The following is a 14,723-nucleotide window of genomic DNA, read 5'->3' on the forward strand; positions in this document are numbered from 1 at the left end:
CTCCAACCTAAGTGTATTGAAACTTCCGACTTCAACTGTATCTAGGATCTTATTCTGGTGACATGATGATCGATGCTCGACTGCCGTTTGACAAATACAAATCTTCTCGCTCTTATCCATAATAATCTCCTCATGTAGACTAGCCTACCTGCACTGTATATGAGCTGTGTGCTAGAGAGCATGTGCCAGGACCAGAGGAGGCACATTATAATAATATAATAATATGCCATTTTAGCAGACGCTTTTATCCAAAGCGACTTACAGTCATGTGCGCATACATTTTTACGTATGGGTGGTCCCGGGGATCGAACCCACTACCCTGGGCGTTACAAGCGCCATGCTCTACCAATTGAGCTAAAGAGGACCACCATTAGTTATTTAACTCAACAGTTTGTGACAATACTATCGGTAGAGTTTAAAATGTGATGGAAACACATTGAACTTTAGATTTTTATTCCGTACTTGAAAACTTAAGCGAAAAAGTACATTTTGTGTGTACTATGTCATGTACTTGTGTGCACTATGTCATCACGCACTGACTTTTATCAGCAACACGTTAGTTTGATTGAAACACACCACTGGTGGGAAAATGTGCATATTTTAGAATATTTGCACGAAAATGTCGCCAATTGGATGGAAACCTAGCGACCAACTGACATAAGACAGAAACTGCTGATGCACAACCAAATTTCAAAATCGCACCTTGTGTTTTGTAGTATTTTAACTCTCAACATGGAGACACCGGCTGAGTTCCACCTGAGGAGAAAAACACACACCCGTTTTCAAAACGATATGCTGCTTTATTGTTTCATCTATAAAATGTCTTGCACAACTAACTTCATTTGTTTTGATCAATTTACACATTTTTCTTCTGTAAACGGAATTTGCCTAATGATGCGTGAGTGGAAAAGGACCCTCATTTCAAGCAAGCGCATTTCCTTCCACGTTAACTCGCCTCGCTGATTCTGCACGATTAAACTTCAACCTTTTTCATAAAAGAGGTGAGAAAGGACGGAGGTTAAGGACGGAGGAGAAAGGATGCAAGTGGTGAGTAAATCAAATTGATAAAAAAGCCAGGGAGTGGGAATGGGTCTGTGGTGGAGGCCCACTGCCTGTGAATTGAGACTAGGCAGTGTAGGGGTCAAAGTGCACGTTAGTCTGCTTCTTACACAAGAAAGCCAAGATACACTGACCAAGTCACTGTAACCCCTCTCTCTCTCTCTCTCTCTCTCTCTCTCACAGAGACCAATAGAGAGAGAGCGAGAGAGAAACATTTACCCTATTTTATTTAGTTACTTTCCCCTTTTTATTTTATTTTTTTATAAAATACAAAAAAAAAAGTTTGAACATACAACAAACAGGACAGGAATATGACAGCACTGCATTTCCCATTCCAGCAGGCGTTACTCTCCATAGATCAATAATAACAACATGTCTGCCAAGTGTTCAAAGCCCCAGCCTGAACAACTCCTGGACGGTCTTCCAGAGGATGCATCTCCAATAAGGCTTAAGACTACAAAAGGTGGACGGTAACATCTGATCCTAGATCTGTGGTTAAAAGGTGACATGTAAGGTTGCAATAATACCAGTAACTGTCCCAGAATTCCCAGGTTTTCAAGAAATCCCAGTTGGAAGTTTTCCCAGAACAGGATGGAATAAGTAAGTATTCTGGAATCATCCGACCAGGATTTGTGGAACGTTACTGGAATTTTGCAAATCCCAGTGACTTGAATAGAGAGCAGATGAATACAGGGGTTAAAACCAAGGCTCTATTTAACACCATGGTCAAATGGGACTTTAAAAGCTTTCCTATAGAAATGTATGTTACGTCATGTTCTGTTAAAAACGCTTGTTGTGTTTTGTGGGACAGGTCACGTTGAAGACTGGTCTGTCTGCCCATGCATTAAAAACACTGAGGCTGCATCCCAAATAGCACTCTATTCCCTATATTAGTGCACTACTGTTGACCAGGACACTACATTGAAAATAGGGTGCCATTTGAGACACAGACCGTGACATCAAAACTAAAATAATACAATTTAAAACTAAGGAATCCTGGTCGACTTGGAGAGTCACGCCCCTTCTAGTGTCAATCAGTCACTGGAGCAGCCATCATTGGCTGGCTGGCTGGCTGGCTGGCTGCTAAAGCTGAAAGGTTAGAGGTCATACTGTAAGGTCATCCCATGGTCAAAGTTCAGAGGGCGTAGCTGTCACCAAGACAACAGGTCACCGGACAGTAGGAGGACGGAAGCTGCCTTTCTGACTTCCTGGGGACCTCAAGTTAAAACAAATAAAATCCAGGTCAAATCCAGCCAAATCGGGACAAAAGCCCAGACTGTTGCCAGGCAGATAAAAGTTGAGGACAATACAATCGCATCCAATGGATAAGGTGCTTTTTTTTTTGCCTTTCTTTCTCTGTCTTTCTTTCTCTATTTTGTTGATCTTTTTTTCCCCTTGTCTGTGTGTTATTTTCGGAGAGGTTTCTGACACTCTGACAGCATGGGGTAGATGTGTTCTACGGCCGTGGCTACAGTCTGCACGTTCGGTCCTGACAGGGACACACAGACAGAAAACACAGTTAAGTCATATGACAACATGGTGTTTGGGTGCGGCTGGACACAGCTTTCAAGTTTCCACAGAAGTGACAAGACGTAAAAGTAAAGTGTGTGTGACGGTGTGTGTGTGTGACGGTGTGTGTGTGTGTGTAACGGTGTGTGTGTGTGTGACGATGTGTGTGTGTGTAACGGTGTGTGTGTGTGTGTGTGTAACGGTGTGTGTGTGTGTGTAACGGTGTGTGTGTGTGTGTGTGTGTAACGGTGTGTGTGTGTGTGTAACGGTGTGTGTGTGTGTGTGTGTAACGGTGTGTGTGTGTGTGTAACGGTGTGTGTGTGTGACGGTGTGTGTGTGTGTGTGTGAACGGTGTGTGTGACGGTGTGTGTGTGTGTGTAACGGTGTGTGTGTGTGAACGGTGTGTGTGTGTGTAACGGTGTGTGTGTGTGTGTGTAACGGTGTGTGTGTGACGGTGTGTGTGTGTGTGTGTGTGACGGTGTGTGTGTGTGTGTTTGTGGTCCTCTGTACCTCAGCTGGTAGAGCACGGCGCTTGTAACGCCAAGGTAGTGGGTTCGAACCCCGGGACCACCCATACACAAAAATGTATGCACGCATGACTGTAAGTCGCTTTGGATAAAAGTGTCTGCTAAATGGCATATTATTATTATTATATATGTGTGTGTGTGTGTGTGTGACGGTGTGTGTGTTTGTGTGTGTGTGTAACGGTGTGTTTGTGTGTGTGTAACGGTGTGTGTGTAACGGTGTGTGTGTGTGTGTGTAACGGTGTGTGTGTGTTTGTTTGTGTGTGTGACGGTGTGTGTGTAACGGTGTGTGTGTGTAACGGTGTGTGTGTGTAACGGTGTGTGTGTGTAACGGTGTGTGTGACGGTGTGTGTGTGTGTGTGTAACGGTGTGTGTGTGTGTGTGTGTGTGTAACAGTGTGTGTAACGGTGTGTGTGTGTGTAACGGTGTAACTGTGTGTGTGTGAGTGTGTGTAACGGTGTGTGTGTGTGCGTAACGGTGTGTGTGTACCTGTGATGGTAAGGCTGCCAGTGGAGAAAACTTGGACCGTGGCCTTGAGGGTTTTGATCCTGTAGGTGGCAGCGGGATGGAGTTCCGGCTCATAGCTACACACACACACACACACACACACACACACACACACACAGAGCACTATTTAGATATTCAGTGCCTTCAGAAAGTATTCACACCCTTGGACTTTTCCACATGTTGTTGTTTTACAGCCTGAATTTAAAATGGATTAAATTGAGATTTTGTGTCACTGTCCTACACACAATACCCCATAATGTCATTCATTAATAAAACATGAAAAGGTGAAATGTCTTGAGTCAATAAGTATCCAACCCTTTTGTTATGGCCAGAATAAATATGTTCAGGAGTAAAGATGTTCTTAACAAGTCATAATACAAAATAACATTTTAGTCATTTAGCAGACGCTCTTATCCAGAGCCACTTACAGTTAGTGAGTGCATACATTTTCATACTGCCCCCCCCCCCCACCCCGTGGGAAACGAACCCACAACCCTGGCGTTGCAAGCGACATGCTCTATCAACTGAGCTACAGGGGACAACTTTTTTTATTTATTTTTAACTTTAGTTTATTTAGTAAATATTTTTCTTAACTCTTATTTTACTTAAAACTGCATTGTTGGTTAAGGGCTTGTAAGTACGCATTTCACAGTTAGGTCTACACCTGCTGTATTCGGGGCAGGTGACAAATAACATTTGATTTGATGCACTTGCCACGTGAAGCCATGTTGTGGAGGGAGCAGTAACCCGGCTTGGCCACTAGAGGTCCTCCCAATGTATGTATTCACTAACTGTAAGTCGCTCTGGATAAGAGCGTCTGCTAAATGACTAAAATGTAAAAATGTAAATGATTTCTACAAGTTTAGAGAGCTGGCTAGACTAACTTACCAATCTAAAAAATATTAGCCGACATGGGCTAATTGAGTGACTGTCAGTAACCACGTTTCCATCCACAGTGTTTTGGTGAGTAGTGGCTAATGGAGTGAAAATGGATGGAAATTGTAAGGGTATGGACGTGTCATTCACTCCCATTGAGAAAGCATTTAAAATCAATGTGCCAGTTTGGCCCACCCTAAAACATTGATTTCGGGGCCAACTGTCGCTTAGACTTATGGTACAATCTGACATTCACTGCTGTTCAACGAGCATTTCAATTAAAGATATACCATCGATTCTTGACTAGCGTCCAGGGGGTGTGCTTGTACATCGAGCTGCCTCACTACAGAAAAAGGAGATAGACTAGTGTCCTGTCCAGGGGGTGTACTGGTACATCAAGCTGTCTCACTACAGAAACAGGAGATAGACTAGTGTCCTGTCCAGGGGGTGTCCTGTACATCAAGCTGTCTCACTACAGAAACAGGAGATAGACTAGTGTCCTGTCCAGGGGGTGTACTGGTACATCAAGCTGTCTCACTACAGAAACAGGAGATAGACTAGTGTCCTGTCCAGGGGGTGTACTGGTACATCAAGCTGTCTCACTACAGAAACAGGAGATAGACTAGTGTCCTGTCCAGGGGGTGTCCTGTACATCAAGCTGTCTCACTACAGAAACAGGAGATAGACTAGTGTCCTGTCCAGGGGGTGTCCTGTACATCAAGCTGTCTCACTACAGAAACAGGAGATAGACTAGTGTCCTGTCCAGGGGGTGTCCTGGTACATCAAGCTGTCTCACTACAGAAACAGGAGATGGACTAGTGTCCTGTCCAGGGGGTGTACTGGTACATCAAGCTGCCTCACTACAGAAACAGGAGATAGACTAGTGTCCTGTCCAGGGGGTGTCCTGTACATCAAGCTGCCTCACTACAGAAACAGGAGATAGACTAGTGTCCTGTCCAGGGGGTGTCCGCTCCTGGCCCTATGGGTCGTTCTGGCTGGAAACACCCCTTACAGGCCTTCCTATAGAAAGGCCTCACCCATACGGTAACACACTGCTGTGTTGAGCGTGGAGATCTGTGGCAACGTTTGGCAATGGTTGTCACGGTGACAGTGTGTGAGTGTGTTACCTGGCGATGGGCCGGTTGTTCTTGGTGAAATCGATGAGTCGGATGGCGAAGGGCATGGAGCACACTGCCAGCACGTTCACCACCTTGAACTCTGAGAACCTCACCTACACACACACACACACACACACACACAGAGTCACACACACACACACACAGAGAGTCACACACACACACACAGAGTCACACACACACACAGAGTCACACACAGTCACACACACACACAGAGTGACACACACACACACACAGAGTCACACACACACACACACAGAGAGTCACACACAGAGTCACACACAGAGTCACGTGCACGTTAAAGTTTGTGGTGGGCGGTAGTTAGGGCTCGGATTGCAAAAATAGTTGATTCCCAATTCCTTAAGGATGTGGGAACCGTAATCAACTCTTTCATAAGGAATCGATTCCCGTCACGTTAATGCTGTTTTGGATTCCTGTCACGTTAATGCTGTTTTGGATTCCCGTCACCTTAATGCTGTTTTGGATTCCTGTCACGTTAATGCTGTTTTGGATTCCCGTCACCTTAATGCTGTTTTGGATTCCCGTCACCTTAATGCTGTTTTGGATTCCCGTCACCTTAATGCTGTTTTGGATTCCCGTCACGTTAATGCTGTTTTGGATTCCCGTCACGTTAATGCTGTTTTGGATTCCCGTCACGTTAATGCTGTTTTGGATTCCCGTCACGTTAATGCTGTTTTGGATTCCCGTCACGTTAATGCTGTTTTGGATTCCCGTCACGTTAATGCTGTTTTGGATTCCCGTCACGTTAATGCTGTTTTGGATTCCCGTCACGTTAATGCTGTTTTGGATTCCTGTCACGTTAATGCTGTTTTGGATTCCCGTCACGTTAATGCTGTTTTGGATTCCCGTCACGTTAATGCTGTTTTGGATTCCCGTCACGTTAATGCTGTTTTGGATTCCCGTCACGTTAATGCTGTTTTGGATTCCCGTCACGTTAATGCTGTTTTGGATTCCCGTCACGTTAATGCTGTTTTGGATTCCCGTCACGTTAATGCTGTTTTGGATTCCTGTCACGTTAATGCTGTTTTGGATTCCTGTCACGTTAATGCTGTTTTGGATTCCCGTCACGTTAATGCTGTTTTGGATTCCCGTCACGTTAATGCTGTTTTGGATTCCCGTCACGTTAATGCTGTTTTGGATTCCCGTCACGTTAATGCTGTTTTGGATTCCCGTCACGTTAATGCTGTTTTGGATTCCCGTCACGTTAATGCTGTTTTGTGACTCAGATGATTGTATACATTTACATTTGAGTCATTTAGCAGATGGTCTTTTCTGCCCCCCGTACTGGTCCGCTGTGGGAATCAAACCCACAACCCTGGCATTGCGAGTGCCATCCTGTACCAACTAAACCACACGGGTCATGTACAAGTTAGTGCAGTAGGTCTGGTTAGGGGACTATGAAGAGGAGTGTGTTATCTCGTACCTTGAAGCCCAGTTTCTGCAGGGTGCGGGCTAACCTCCGGGCTCCCTGCTTAGCCTCATCCTCACTGGGGACACACAGGAGAGAAACAGGGACACATCAGTGACACAGATCAGTGTGTGTGTGAGTACTTGGTAGCTCCGGTGCGTTGTGTGTTTGTGTATTGTGGTGTGTGTGCAGTTTAATGTGTGTGTGGTGTGTGTGTGTGTGTAATGTGTGTGTGTGTGTGTGTGTGTGTAATGTGTGTGTGTGGTGTGTGTGTGTAATGTGTGTGTGTGTACTTGGTAGCTCCGGTGCGTTGTGTGTTTGTGTATTGTGGTGTGTGTGCAGTGTAATGTGTGTGTGTGGTGTGTGTGTGTGTGTAATGTGTGTGTGTGTGTGTGTGTGTGTGTGTGGTGTGTGTGTGTGTGTGTGTAATGTGTGTGTGTGTGTAATGTGTGTGTGTGTGTAATGTGTGTGTGTGTGTGTAATGTGTGTGTGTGGTGTGTGTGTGTGTGTGTGTGGTGTGTGTGTAATGTGTGTGTGTGTGTGTAGTGTGTGTGTGTGTGTGTGTGTGTGTACCTGGTGGCTCCAGTACAGATTATCTTCCCTGAGGACCAGATGGAGGCGGTGATCCTGGGTTTACGGAGCTTCATCAGAACTTTCTGGATGTCACACACACACACACACACACACACACACACAGGATAGTATTATACAATACACACACTTCTTACACAGTTCTTAGTCACAGAGCAGCTAAAGGGCTCTGCATACTCTACGCAAACAGAACGACGGAGAGTCGTGTATATATACGGCCCGTTCCAAAAATTCATCTGCACAAAGCAGTGTAACACAGTATGTAGATCCAATACGCCCCAGGTTTCCTCAAAGTAACGCCCCAGGTTTCCTCAAAGTAACGCCCCAGGTTTCCTCAAAGTAACACCCCAGGTTTCCTCAAAGTAACGCCCCAGGTTTCCTCAAAGTAACGCCCCAGGTTTCCTCAAAGTAACGCCCCAGGTTTCCTCAAAGTAACGCCACAGGTTTCCTCAAAGTAACGCCCCAGGTTTCCTCAAAGTAACGCCCCAGGTTTCCTCGAGATCACAAAACTCTAGAAACCTTGAGAGGAATAAAGGAAAAGCTAGTGGAAAGGTAAAACAAGATTACAGGTCCCAGGTGGTGTCCTCACCATAGAAATAGAATGGGCTTGGAACCTCTAACCCTGGCAATTTGACTGGTAAACTAATGGCTACACTCACAATGGCTGCATGGTATTGTGGTGCAATCATTTCCATGGTAATGTGGAATTGTCATTCAAATGATGCTAACTGATGTGGCTCATGCAATTGATTGCATTTTTTTGTAATGTCAATTGAGTTGATTCAACAAATTACAGAACCGATTGAGGGGTACACTTTCTGATTTTACTTCCTGCTTTGCTCCTAAACTATGTTAAGAAATACAGGTTAAGACTGTAATAATTCCATGCGGAAGTGTTCGAAAATGAGCAAATTCATGACAAGTGCTTGTGCCGTTGCTAACTAGCAACGCTAGTTCCATTGTTGCAAAGAGTTATGGGATATTAGAATCCTGTTGTCTTAACCTGTATTTTTTAAAACTAGCTCCTATGGGTACACTCAAAATGGCCGCCGGTGCACCCATTATGTATCCGTCCTTACCCCATATTCAGGTTTATAGATGACGTTGACCCCCTCCAGAGCGATGGTGCGCAGGTTGAGGTGGCAGCGTGTCCTGAATACAGCCACCACGTTGGTGATAATGATATCCAGCGCCACGTCATCACTGGGCTCCATGGGGACCCACTGGACCGGAGAGGACCACCGACCGTCACCGGAGCGCTGTGGCTGGGCCTGGGTGGCTGGCTGGCTGACAGGAAGCGGCTTACAGGTGCATGGCAACCGCCTGGGTCGGGAAAACTAGAATCACAGAGACACACATCCCCAGCTAGATGAATGACGACTTCACCAATAGCCACTTGACATCACACCATCTCAGAGTAGAAGGGCTGATCTGGGATCAGTGTAGCCTTTTAGATCACAATGAATGAGATAATATAGACAGGATGGACCTCAACCTAGATCAGCACTACTACACTGAGAGGCTTGGACCCAAGTCTCGATGGGCACAGAAAATGTATATCTGACCATTTATATTAGCTATCAACTTCGGCTTTGTGTATAAAACGTTGTTAGGGTACCATAACATACCCGTTTGTCTGTGGATGTTTTTGTTCTTCTGTCAGGGAACTCGCGAACGTGGCGTTGGCACCTCAACAGCTGCAGCACAGACCATGGATGTTCATTCGACCCCGGTCAGAAAAACGATGCACTGCAGATCTTGTTGTTGTGGTCAGCATTCAATTCAAGTTCCCACAAATTAACATCTGAATGGTACAGAGAGACATTATCTAAGTAAGATAAGGAGAATAACGTCACTTTAGCTAACGTTAAAAGCTAATTAGCAAGTCAAGTGAACTAGCTAGCCAGCTAACACATCACCAGCGTAGTTCAATTACTAGCACTGGCTAACTTACCACAGCATCAAGACACGCCAATATTTTATATCATTACAAGCGTCTTTGCTAGAAAATAAGTTGGTTGTCAGGTTTCTGCAGCGTTATATGCAAAGTCAAAGAGTGAATGAGTTTAGTTAGCTAGCTAAGTTAACTTGCTACCCGGTGTCGCGTTGCGTAGTAACGGAACAGTGTACACCTCACCTGCACACAGCAGGCCAGGGTCACTCTTTGCAATAGCTATCAACCAGCTCGTTAGTTAGTTAGCTAGCTAGTTGGTCGTTAACGTTAGTTCGCTAGGTACCTAGTTAAATCAATAGTTAGCTAGACACACAGGCTTGCAAAGGAAATAGGAAATTGACACGCAGTCCGGTACATATTTCAGCTTGTTAGCCAGCCAATTAACAAAGAAAAATGGCTAACGTTAGCATACTAGCTCTTTAATAACGTTAACAGCAGCCAGCGTAGCTAACGCTTAGTTAACAGGGGCAACTTGCTTTTACATTAGTTAGCTAGCTAGTTCGATGGGATTCTCCAAGACTGTATTTGCTCTTGCTTCTTACCTAAGTGTAGATGTACCTCACTGAACTGTTCCCAAAATAAAAACAAACGCCATTTCACGGGCAAATGTAACGTTATTGCTCTTGATTCTGTGTTCAGCCGCTAACGGGATGCTAACCGCTTCCTGTTTAGAGCTTGTTTAAAGCGGCAGGCTGCAGTCTTTCCGACATAAGAGGCGCTGTGGTTATAACGCCCCCTTGTGGACAACAACGTCTCCAATTGATATTCCAGTGAAATTATTAATAATAATAGTAATATGCCATTTAGCAGACGCTTTTATCCAAAGCGACTTAGTCATGTGCGCATACATCTTTACGTATGGGTGGTCCCGGGGATCGAACCCACTACCCTGGCGTTACAAGCGCCATACTCTACCAATTGAGCTACAGAGGACCATTAAATCAAATTGTTTGATGTCCCATCCGGAGAGAGTATTGAACATTTTTTTTGTCACATTTCCACTATATAATTGACACATCGTATAATGAAAATGTAGTGCAAGCAATGCGGCTGTGTCGAATTACAAATAGCATAAACACACCTCGAATGTCAAAGTCGCAACGCTTGTAATTGAGCAATACCAATGCTTATATGAAAGCGCATATCACATTCGAGATATGGGGCTTCTAGTCGGCGCCTCTTCAATTCGAGAGATGAGCTTTTCAATTGAGGAGAGCACTGTCACACAGGTAGGAGCGATCAATCATAAATCCTGCCCTTACACCGCAAACCGCAAAATCGACACTCGATCAAGTTTACTTTTATCAGAGCAACCAATGAGGGAATTGTATCTGGCTTTGTCCCAAGACCGTGAGTTTCCTCTCACAGTCTTGCCAAGGTCGCGGTTTTCTCGCAATTGGGCTACTTTGAAAACGATGTCGCAGAAAGAAAATGTATTGGTCGCGGGTTGGGGATTTTTTGGGCTATAAGCAGTCGGTGCCGCGCGGTGAAACACCGCTTCCCATTCATTTTCAATGGAAGGGAAGCGGCGAGGGCGGGGGACCTTTGGGCGGCGCGAAGGTGGCATGGGAGGCGGTGAAAAAGTTAAAACTTTTCCCAACTTTATGCAAATCACCAGAGGCGGACCGCTGGGCGATGACCAATCACATCGAGTGGTTCCCATGACGAATTAGACGCTAAGCGACCAACGGCTGAGAGACTTTCTTCAGCAAAGATGGCTGACAAAAATACTAAGATAAAAGCAAATGTAAGTAATTATAAAGTCATAACGAATCATGCAAAACATTTTTTACAGTTGAGAGGAATATTTTAGTTAATGTACAGACAAACGATTACGCATATTTTTTTTTGTCATAAAGTTAATTTATGAAAATCGCTATTTAGCGAGCTAGCTGACTAGCTAACATTATCCAGCTAGCTGGCTAGCTTTATTGGCGTTGTGACATGAGTATGAAATTGTAATTCTGGTTGTTTTAATGTTTTAGGGTCTCCTGAAACAACCAGGCTGTCGTCTTGTGAAACAGTGGATGTAAAGATTCTAGCTAGCTAAAGCGTTTACTGCAAATTGAATGTACAATTTTGTAAGCTTGCCTTGCTGATATTTGCTGTGCAATGCAGCTGAAGTAACGTAGCTAGCTAACTATTTTCTTTCATATTGTGCAGTGGAGGATAAAACTAGCTGTATGCCTATGGATGTGTAGCTAGCTATGTAGCCGACCCTAAAACGTTTGGTATAATTATTAGTTCAGAACCTAGCTATGAAGCCTGAGTATAATATAATATAACATTGTGCCAAGGATCTAAGTCGTATATTTACATTTACGTCATTTAGCAGACACTCTTATCCAGAGCGACTTACAGTTAGTGCATACATTATTCTTTTTTATTTTCATACCCCATGGGAATCGAACCCACAACCCTGGCGTTGCAACTGAGCTACCTCCCTGCCGGCCATTCCCTCCCCTACCCTACCCTGGACGAATTGTGCGCCGCCCCATTGGTCTCCCGGTTGCGGCCAGCTACAGCAGAGCCTGGATTCGAACCAGGATCTCTAGTGGCACAGCTAGCACTGCGATGCAGTGCCTTAGACCACTGCGCCACTCGGGAGACTTCGTATATACATGTAGTTATGACCATGCATGAGATCCCCACATAGTATTCTGGACATTGAATATATTCACTGATCATGTACTCTACCATGGCAAATAAAGGTGCAGTTCAGGAATGAATGTCTGTGAGACATTCTTTTTCAGTCATATCCAATACCAGGAGTATCAAATTCCAGTCTTTTAATTAACACTTTGTCCGCATGTATGTATTACAATTATACACTTCAACAGTGTTTACCATTCCTGGTCCTGGGACGTCAATGGTTACACATTGTAACTATGCAGTAGACTACAAACATTATTTAACTAGTTAAAGGCTGATTTGTAATTCATATATACAGAAACAGAACTTTAAAAAAACAGTACACTACACTTCCTATGCATCATGTAAATACTCTAAAACCAGTTCATCTTACTATCTAATTTCCTTCATCTGCATTGATCTGAAGACACAGGATAGGTGTAGTATTTGATCAAATGAGAGACTTAATTTCAACCAGTAGAGAATGTGAACAGCTTTATTGAAATAAGTTAATTATACAAGTGTTATAAATACATAATACATGCATTATAAATATTATTATTGTAATATTATATTCTAAATACAAGTTAAATCTGTACTTCAATGCACGTCTGGTGTGCATTATAAAAACAGAGGAAGAAAGAAGAGGTGGGGAGAGAGGTGTGAGAAAGAGGAGGTGGGGATAAAGGTGTGAGAAAGAGGAGGTGGGGAGAGAGGTGTGAGAAAGAGGAGGTGGGGAGAGAGGTGTGAGAAAGAGGAGGTGGGGAGAGAGGTGGGAGGAAGAGGAGGTGGGGAGAGAGGTGTGAGAAAGAGGAGGTGGGGAGAGAGGTGTGAGAAAGAGGAGGTGGGGAGAGAGGTGTGAGAAAGAGGAGGTGGGGAGAGAGGTGGGAGGAAGAGGAGGTGGGGAGAGAGGTGTGAGAAAGAGGAGGTGGGGAGAGAGGTGGGAGAAAGAGGAGGTGGGGAGAGAGGTGTGAGAAAGAGGAGGTGGGGAGAGAGGTGTGAGAGAGAGGAGGTGGGGAGAGAGGTGTGAGAAAGAGGAGGTGGGGAGAGAGGTGTGAGAAAGAGGAGGTGGGGAGAGAGGTGGGAGGAGGAGGAGGTGGGGAGAGAGGTGTGAGAAAGAGGAGGTGGGGAGAGAGGTGTGAGAAAGAGGAGGTGGGGAGAGAGGTGTGAGAAAGAGGAGGTGGGGAGAGAGGTGTGAGAGAGAGGAGGTGGGGAGAGAGGTGTGAGAAAGAGGGGGTGGGGAGAGAGGTGTGAGAAAGAGGAGGTGGGGAGAGAGGTGTGAGAAAGAGGAGGTGGGGAGAGAGGTGTGAGAAAGAGGGGGTGGGGAGAGAGGTGTGAGAAAGAGGAGGTGGGGAGAGAGGTGTGAGAAAGAGGAGGTGGGGAGAGAGGTGTGAGAAAGAGGAGGTGGGGAGAGAGGTGTGAGAAAGAGGAGGTGGGGAGAGAGGTGTGAGAAAGAGGAGGTGGGGAGAGAGGTGTGAGAAAGAGGAGGTGGGGAGAGAGGTGTGAGAAAGAGGAGGTGGGGAGAGAGGTGTGAGAAAGAGGAGGTGGGGAGAGAGGTGGGAGAAAGAGGAGGTGGGGAGAGAGGTGTGAGAAAGAGGAGGTGGGGAGAGAGGTGTGAGAAAGAGGAGGTGGGGAGAGAGGTGGGAGGAAGAGGAGGTGGGGAGAGAGGTGTGAGAAAGAGGAGGTGGGGAGAGAGGTGGGAGGAAGAGGAGGTGGGGAGAGAGGTGTGAGAAAGAGGAGGTGGGTAGAGAGGTGTGAGAAAGAGGAGGTGGGGAGAGAGGTGGGAGGAAGAGGAGGTGGGGAGAGAGGTGTGAGAAAGAGGAGGTGGGGAGAGAGGTGTGAGAAAGAGGAGGTGGGGAGAGAGGTGTGAGAGAGAGGAGGTGGGGAGAGAGGTGGGAGGAAGAGGAGGTGGGGAGAGAGGTGTGAGAAAGAGGAGGTGGGGAGAGAGGTTTGAGAAAGAGGAGGTGGGGAGAGAGGTGTGAGAAGAGGAGGTGGGGAGAGAGGTGGGAGAAAGAGGAGATGGGGAGAGAGGTGTGAGAAAGAGGAGGTGGGGAGAGAGGTGTGAGGAAGAGGAGGTGGGGAGAGAGGTGTGAGAAAGAGGAGGTGGGGAGAGAGGTGTGAGAAAGAGGAGGTGGGGAGAGAGGTGTGAGGAAGAGGAGGTGGGGAGAGAGGTGGGAGAAAGAGGAGGTGGGGAGAGAGGTGTGAGAAGAGGAGGTGGGGAGAGAGGTGGGAGAAAGAGGAGGTGGGGAGAGAGGTGTGAGAAGAGGAGGTGGGGAGAGAGGTGTGAGAAAGAGGAGGTGGGGAGAGAGGTGGGAGGAAGAGGAGGTGGGGAGAGAGGTGTGAGAAAGAGGAGGTGGGGAGAGAGGTGTGAGAAAGAGGAGGTGGGGAGAGAGGTGTGAGAAAGAGGAGGTGGGGAGAGGTGTGAGAAAGAGGAGGTGGGAGAGAGGTGTGAGAAGAGGAGGTGGGGAGAGAGGTGTGAGAAAGAGGAGGTGGGGAGAGAGGTGGGA

The 14,723-nt window shown here is 46.0% G+C and overlaps 1 protein-coding gene across 1 annotated transcript; it reads right to left on the reverse strand.

Moving 5' to 3' along the window:
• Nucleotides 1-783: 783 nt before the first annotated feature.
• tbpl1 (TBP-like 1) lies at nt 784-11,108 on the reverse strand. The gene is made up of 8 exons (XM_084193043.1): nt 10,128-11,108; nt 9,260-9,435; nt 8,711-8,968; nt 7,614-7,696; nt 7,056-7,119; nt 5,603-5,706; nt 3,582-3,676; nt 784-2,548 (listed from the first exon to the last, which is right to left on the reverse strand). Exons 3-8 carry the CDS (start codon nt 8,843-8,845, stop codon nt 2,466-2,468), a joined length of 564 nt encoding a protein of 187 aa, XP_084049169.1. The 5' UTR covers nt 8,846-8,968; nt 9,260-9,435; nt 10,128-11,108; the 3' UTR covers nt 784-2,465.
• Between the last annotated feature and the right edge of the window lie 3,615 nt (nt 11,109-14,723).

This window comes from Coregonus lavaretus, assembly GCF_964263955.1.
Source record: "Coregonus lavaretus genome assembly, contig: HAP1_SCAFFOLD_2656, whole genome shotgun sequence".
Classification (NCBI taxonomy): Eukaryota; Metazoa; Chordata; class Actinopteri; order Salmoniformes; family Salmonidae; genus Coregonus; species Coregonus lavaretus.

Coding starts and splice junctions, on each gene's coding strand:
- tbpl1 (XM_084193043.1), bottom strand. CDS start 8,845: ATGGAGCCCAGTGATGACGTGGCGCTGGATATCATTATCACCAACGTG. Junction 7,697..8,710: donor TCTATAAACCTGAATATGGG/GTAAGGACGGAT, acceptor TGTGACATCCAG/AAAGTTCTGATGAAGCTCCG. Junction 7,120..7,613: donor ATCTGTACTGGAGCCACCAG/GTACACACACAC, acceptor GTGTGTCCCCAG/TGAGGATGAGGCTAAGCAGG.